Source organism: Lycium barbarum, chromosome 10 (genome assembly GCF_019175385.1).
Source record: "Lycium barbarum isolate Lr01 chromosome 10, ASM1917538v2, whole genome shotgun sequence".
NCBI classification, from domain to species: Eukaryota; Viridiplantae; Streptophyta; class Magnoliopsida; order Solanales; family Solanaceae; genus Lycium; species Lycium barbarum.
Window position 1 is genome coordinate 10,212,752 of NC_083346.1, and position 6,382 is coordinate 10,219,133.

Here is a 6,382-nt window from a genome sequence, read left to right on the forward strand (position 1 = left end):
AAATATATTTGAGTTTATAGAAGTTGTATAAAAGTACACTACTAACGGTACGTGTAAATATTGTGTGAGTCCAAATTAAATGAAAGGGAAAAGGGTCAAATATACCCCTCTACTTTAATTTATTGGCCAACTTTGCCCTCCGTTAGTCAAAGTAGTCAAATATACCCCTTCCGTTATAAGTTGGGGCCAAATATACCCCTACCGTTAGCAAAGTTTCAAAAATACCCCTCATTTCTAACATATTCCCACATAAGCAAGTTTAGTCATTGGAATTGGATGACATGGACGCCACATGGCATTTAACTTATTCTATGTGGTGCCCACATGACAATTTTTAAATAATAATCTAGAAAATTGATTTTTTTTAAATGGCTTTTATTAAAAATCTGAAATTTTTTTGTTTTAATAAAACTCGTTTTTTTAAAATATATTCTCGAAAATTGGATATTTTAGTTAAAAAATCTGGAAAATAATTTTTTTTAAAATTAATCCAAATTATTAAAAAATTTAGGACACTTTTTTTTAAAAAAAATACTTTACATTTTTCCAGATTTTACAAATCATTTTCCAGATTTTTTAACTACAATATCCAATTTTCGAGAATATATTTCTTAAAAAAGGGTTCTTATTAAAACAAAAAGTTTCAGATTTTTAATAAAAGCTATTTTTTTTCCAGATTTGTTTTTAAAAAATCAATTTTCTAGATTGTTTTTTAAAAAATTACCACGTAGGCACTACATAGAACAAGTTTAATGCCATGTGACGTCAATGTCACCCAATTCCAATGACTAGACTTGCTTATGTGGGAATATGTTAGAAATGAGGGGTATTTTTGAAACTTTGCTAATGGTAGGGGTATATTTGGCCCCAAACTTGTAACGGGAGGGGTATATTTGATTACTTTGACTAACAGAGGTCAAAGCTAGCCAATAAACTAAAATAGAGGGGTATATTTGACCATTTTTCCCTAAATGAAAAGATGGTCATATCTGGGACAAGACCGACATATATTTCGTAGTCCCACTAAGCTAGTTTATTATTCATATATTATAAAATACCTCCATTTTTTTATAAAATAAATAGAAAAGGGCCAAAAATACCCTCGAACTATCCAAAATAGACCACATATATCCTCGGTTTGTTTTTGCTACCAAAAGAGCCATCGACGTCACTCCAAGGGACCACAAATGCTCCTCTCGTTAACGGGACTGCCACGAATGCTGATTGGGTAGTCCAACGTGGAAAAAAAATGCTCACGTGGCTGTCAACCTAGGCAGTCCACATGGCTAACCCCCCCCCCCCCCCCCCTTCCCTTTAAATCAATGCTTTCTTCTTCAAATTAGAACCCTAATTTTAGAAAAGGGTTTTCTTCCCCACTGAATTTCCAAGTAGGTGTAATAATGTGATTAAAACTTGAAAATGAGGATATTTATAATACTCACATGCACGATCCTACAATGCTGGACTTAAAAGAAAGAAAAAAAAATCTTTGTTAAAAGAAAGATGAAATGAATTAAATAAAGAAACTAAAAAGGTATTTTGAGTAAATTTGAAAAAGATTAAAAAAATACTGATGTAATACACGTGATATATATGTTGATGATATGAGCACCGTCATCTTCTTCGCCATAATTTTCATACACTCCTTCGAGAACCCAGATTCATAGAAACTATGAAAAATCCTTAAATCACAAATTTAAAAATTGCAGATTGAAAACTCACTTATGATAATATTGTTTGCTGCTGCTTCTTACTATTTTGAGAAGTATTATTACTCAGATTTCCAATCTGTTGCCTCGTGGTTGTTCGAGATAAAACTTGTAAAAATTTATATATCATTGTTCGAGATTTCCAATTGAATTTAATGGGGAAGAAAGCTTTTTTCTGAAATTAGGGTTCTAATTTAGAGAAAAAAACTTTGATATAAAGTGGAGGGAGTTTTAGCCACGTGAACTTCCTTGCCTAGGTGGACAGCCGTGTGGGCGTTTTTTCCACGTCGGACTGCCTAGTCAACATGCGTGGCAGTCCGTTAACGAGAGGGGCAATTGTGGTCCCTTTGAGTGATGGTGAGGGCTCTTTTGGTACAAAAAACAAACGGAGAGTATATGTGATCTATTTCGAATAGTTCGAGGGCAGTTTTGCCCTTTCCAGTAAAATAAAAACACATCGTATATGCAACTTCAAATAATTGAGACAATAGCGCGAAGTACGTGGGGAACAATAAAATATAGTACTGAAGTATGACAGGATTCTGCTATAGATTTCTTATGAATTATTGTGAACATTTTAAGTCCACTAGCTTTTAGTTGGTAGCATGATCCAAACGTTTATATTATGTATATATTTAAAGAAACCTACCTCCATTTTGTTATCAGATACGACTAAAAGATTTGATGTTATTCGAAGTTTATGGATTTTTATAATAAGAGGCGGAGTAGGATTTTAAATTTATGGATTCTGAATTCTAAAAAAAATAGTTTACTGAGTTCTGAATGAATTATTTATATATATTAAATTATTTTAACACAAATACAAAATCTAGGCCAAAGTTTTTGAGTTATGCCGAACCTGTTATCCAAATTGTAGCTCCTCCCCTGCTTATCACGACGTCCAAGTTAATACTATAGTAATAACTGGGTTTACACTTAAATATTAATAAATATTTAGTAAATTTTTATTATACATATAAAGATTTGAACAAAAATATTTGATTCACGTAAACCTGTAACAAACCCTCTAGACCCATTCTTATTTGTTGTTCAATGAATATAGCATTCGTAACATTAGAAAAATTGAGACTATTTGAGAGAAGATGCTATCTATAACCAGTGATGGATCCAGGACATTAAGTTAATACTAAAATAATAACTAAGGATATTTAGTAATTTCTAAGTGTATACATAGGGTTTGAACAAAAGTTACTGGATTCACGTGAACCCCACCCCCTATTTACAACGTGAAATTAGAAAATTATAAGAATATAAACAGAACCAGTAATTTAAAAAGATTAAAATTCAAAAGCCCTAAATTTTTAAATTCCAGAGCCACTTGTAACATGTAGCATTAGAAAAAGTGGGACTATCTCAGAGAAGATGATATTTACAACGTGAAATTAGAGAATTATAAAAATACGATGAACAGAGATATTATATCAATAGTTTGTACACCTTCTTCCTGTGAATTATTGTATATATAATTCAACATTCTTAAGCTGGAACCATAAACAAAGCTTGTTACAGTTCACAAAATGGCTGCAAAACAAGTATTCCTTCCATTTTCTTTGATATTGGCTTTAGCATTTATCCCTCCACTTCTCTTTTCTGCAGAGGCAGAGGCAGTTCCATTTGAAAGATTGAATTCTTTAAGAGTTGTCAAAAAGGTCAATAAAAATGGCCCTTTTCTTGGTCTCATTACAGTGTATGCACCAGAAGATGAAGCTTTCTTTAAAACTGGTGTTTTTAGGCCTGATCCCATACACCCTTTTGTGGACTTATCAGGTCAGGTTCTGTTAGTTTAACTGAATTCGTTATTTTCAACTCGAATTATGTATATTTATGCCAAATAAATAAATAGTACATATGCAATGAAATAGGACTATTTATGTGCTTACTGGCTCTAGATCCTGAATTTATGCAGGCAGACGTTTCCGGATTGGGAAGGTTGAAGGAAAGAAAGTCATTTATGTGAAATGTGGAGTTGGATTGGTAAAAATTTCTGACATCTTTTCTCTCAAGTCTATGGATATTGTCCTTTATTCTTATTTTTAGCAAAACTACTGTTATTCTTGTCCTCTTGTTGATGATAAGAGACCAACCAATATGCATGATGGGATGGTTGGAATCTCTCCATCCTGTTTTGGATCCAATATTTTGGGAATGGAAAATTTCTTGATAGCGAGTCTTCTATCCACTTAGTGGGCCTATCCGGCTCTAATAGTTGGTCAGTAAATTTTGTAAAAATAGGAAGTAAGACTAGAGTGACTGTAGTTACCATTTTGGAAAGATTTTTGATGAGATAGTTTTGATTGGCTTTGATAGTTTTGATTGGCTTCCTTAGGTGAATGCAGCAGCAGCAACACAGCAGATGTTGGATCTGTTTGACATAAAAGGAATTATCCATTTTGGTATTTCTGGTAATGCCAACAGTTCTATGCGTATTGGAGATGTCACAATCCCATACCAATTTGCACAAACAGGGCTTTGGGATTGGCTGGTAATTAACCCTTCGGAAAAAACACCTTTTTTGTATTTTTATTTATGTTGTTTGGACTCTCCAAAAATATTGTCACACCTGTATCGGGTCTTGAAAGATGCTATCGATTCTCCATTTTTGGAGGATCTGACACATATCCGGCAGTATTTTCTAAGAGTTCGAGCAGCAGATTTATCCACACTCAAGTAGTTGCTCACATAAATTTGTTTGTTTTGGACAGAAACCAAATGCAACTATGGAACCAAATGATTTTGCTCAATTTAATTTCAAGAGCTATAATGATCCAAAAGGAGGGGAAAATCAGTTGGGGAAAGTTGGGTATAGCACTGAACAGTTTTACTCAGTTTCAGGGGAGGTCAATGTACCTCAAAGACCAATTTGGTTTGACATAACCAAGAATTGGCTTCATGTAGCCTCTCATTTGCAGGTAAGTTTATATACATACAATGGTGACATTTCATTTTTTTTCTCAATGTACGGTTAGTTTGCACACACTTTAACTATATCAACGGGCATCTATCACCTCCCCCAGGATTACTATATCCATCAATTAGAGGGGATCTAGGATTTAGATCTGATGGCTTCAATCCGTAAGTTTTTACCGTTGAATCCATTACATTTTTCGAAATTATGACTTCAAAATCTAAAACTGTAATTGTTAAAATTTTAGTGATTTTTAACATGTGTGTGTGTATATATATATATGCTTTGTTCGAAAATGTTTGGTTTCAATTTAACCCATTATTTATATGGTGCATACGCCACAGTCACCGTCAGTGGCGAAATTAGGATTTTCACCAAAGTTTTCATCATTTACTATACAACTAAAACAACAACAAACCCAGTATAATCCCATCAGGTGCGATTTGGAGAGGGTAGAGTGTACACAGACCTTATCCCTACCTTGTAAAAGTGGAAAAGAAAATATGATTTAGTTAGACCAAACATTTGGGTACAATGGTGGCATTTCACTTATTTTGATGTAATTCCAATGTGTTTGGATGAAATTAGCAGGGGATGAAACTGGAGCAGTGTGCAAATTCAACTTTGTGCCTTCCATATAAGCCAAAACTAGTTGTTGGACTCAAGGGAGCTACTTCAAACTTTTTCATTGACAATGCAGCTTACACACAATTCCTTTTCAAAACATTTGGGGTTACATCACTTGACATGGAGAGCTCAGCTGTAGTCATGGTAACTTGCTTTGTCTCTTTAAGTGGAATATATGTATTGTCAATGTAAAAAAAAAATTATTATATCAATTTTACTTATTATAGCAGTTATTTTATCTTATTTTCAAAATTACACATTTCTTATTTTACATAGACTTATGTGTAGATATCATTTAGGTGACTTAGAAGTGTAATTTGTTTTACACTACCGGTGGATATAACTAACTCTTTTATTTTTTTAGTTTAACTTCTATACTCCACTGTGTAAAAAAATCTCTATACTATCAGATCACCTAAAAATTATCTATAGTAATAGGATATAAACTAGATCACTTTAGACTATAAGTTTTTAACGAAATTATGGGATCAAAATTAAAAATTTATTGAAATTTTAGTGTAACTTTTTACATATATTTATGTTTTGTCAAATCTATTGGATTTAGTTGAATCCATAATATACAAGCTCCCCTTTCGAGTTTCAACTACATGTAACCATCCATAAAAAGTGGATAGCATTAAAACAAACAATTAACGTACAATTTTTTTATACTCTCGGTGTATATAAGTTTTTTTTTTTTTTTTTTTTTTTAGGGTTAAATCTCCTTTTTTTCCCTATTTTCTGTAAACTTCATCTTGCTGTTAATTTGGACTACTTTTAACTCTGATTTGTTGATTTGTTCAGACATGCTTGTCAAGTGGGTACCCAGTTATCGCAATCCGTGGACTATCAGATTTAGCAGGGACCCAAGAAGGGGACAACACAATTAGATTATTTGGATCATTAGCGGCTCTAAACACAGCTAAAGTTGTCATTAGTTTTATTAAGTCACTACCAGGAAAATATGTTTCTGGCTTCTAGTATGTTTTTAATAACTAGAATATCATGAGAGGCGAATCTATTGTGTGAGTTGAATTGAGCTTATTACTTTTGCTCGAATCATGTAACGTATGAAATAAATATCTAAATGTATACGTATAATAAGATCACACTTTCTAAA

General features: G+C 32.7%; 1 protein-coding gene across 2 annotated transcripts; it reads left to right on the forward strand.

The window, feature by feature from the left end:
- Positions 1 to 3,084: 3,084 nt before the first annotated feature.
- Positions 3,085 to 6,382, forward strand: LOC132615721 (bark storage protein A-like). Of its 2 annotated transcripts, none has more exons than XM_060330328.1 (6): positions 3,085 to 3,497; positions 3,637 to 3,704; positions 4,057 to 4,212; positions 4,433 to 4,639; positions 5,224 to 5,406; positions 6,067 to 6,382. In XM_060330328.1, the coding sequence occupies exons 1-6, from the start codon at positions 3,248 to 3,250 to the stop codon at positions 6,241 to 6,243; spliced, it is 1,041 nt and encodes a 346-aa protein (XP_060186311.1). In that variant the 5' UTR covers positions 3,085 to 3,247; the 3' UTR covers positions 6,244 to 6,382. The 2 variants fall into 2 exon arrangements, with proteins under 2 accessions (XP_060186311.1, XP_060186312.1); XM_060330329.1 differs by having other exon boundaries at positions 5,227 to 5,406.

What these genes read in the sequence shown, in the direction of transcription:
- LOC132615721 (XM_060330328.1), top strand. Translation starts at nt 3,248, where the DNA reads ATGGCTGCAAAACAAGTATTCCTTCCATTTTCTTTGATATTGGCTTTA. An exon ending in TGAAATGTGGAGTTGGATTG is followed by an intron (nt 3,705 to 4,056) that starts GTAAAAATTTCT and finishes TGGCTTCCTTAG; the next exon opens with GTGAATGCAGCAGCAGCAAC. An exon ending in ATGTAGCCTCTCATTTGCAG is followed by an intron (nt 4,640 to 5,223) that starts GTAAGTTTATAT and finishes GGATGAAATTAG; the next exon opens with CAGGGGATGAAACTGGAGCA.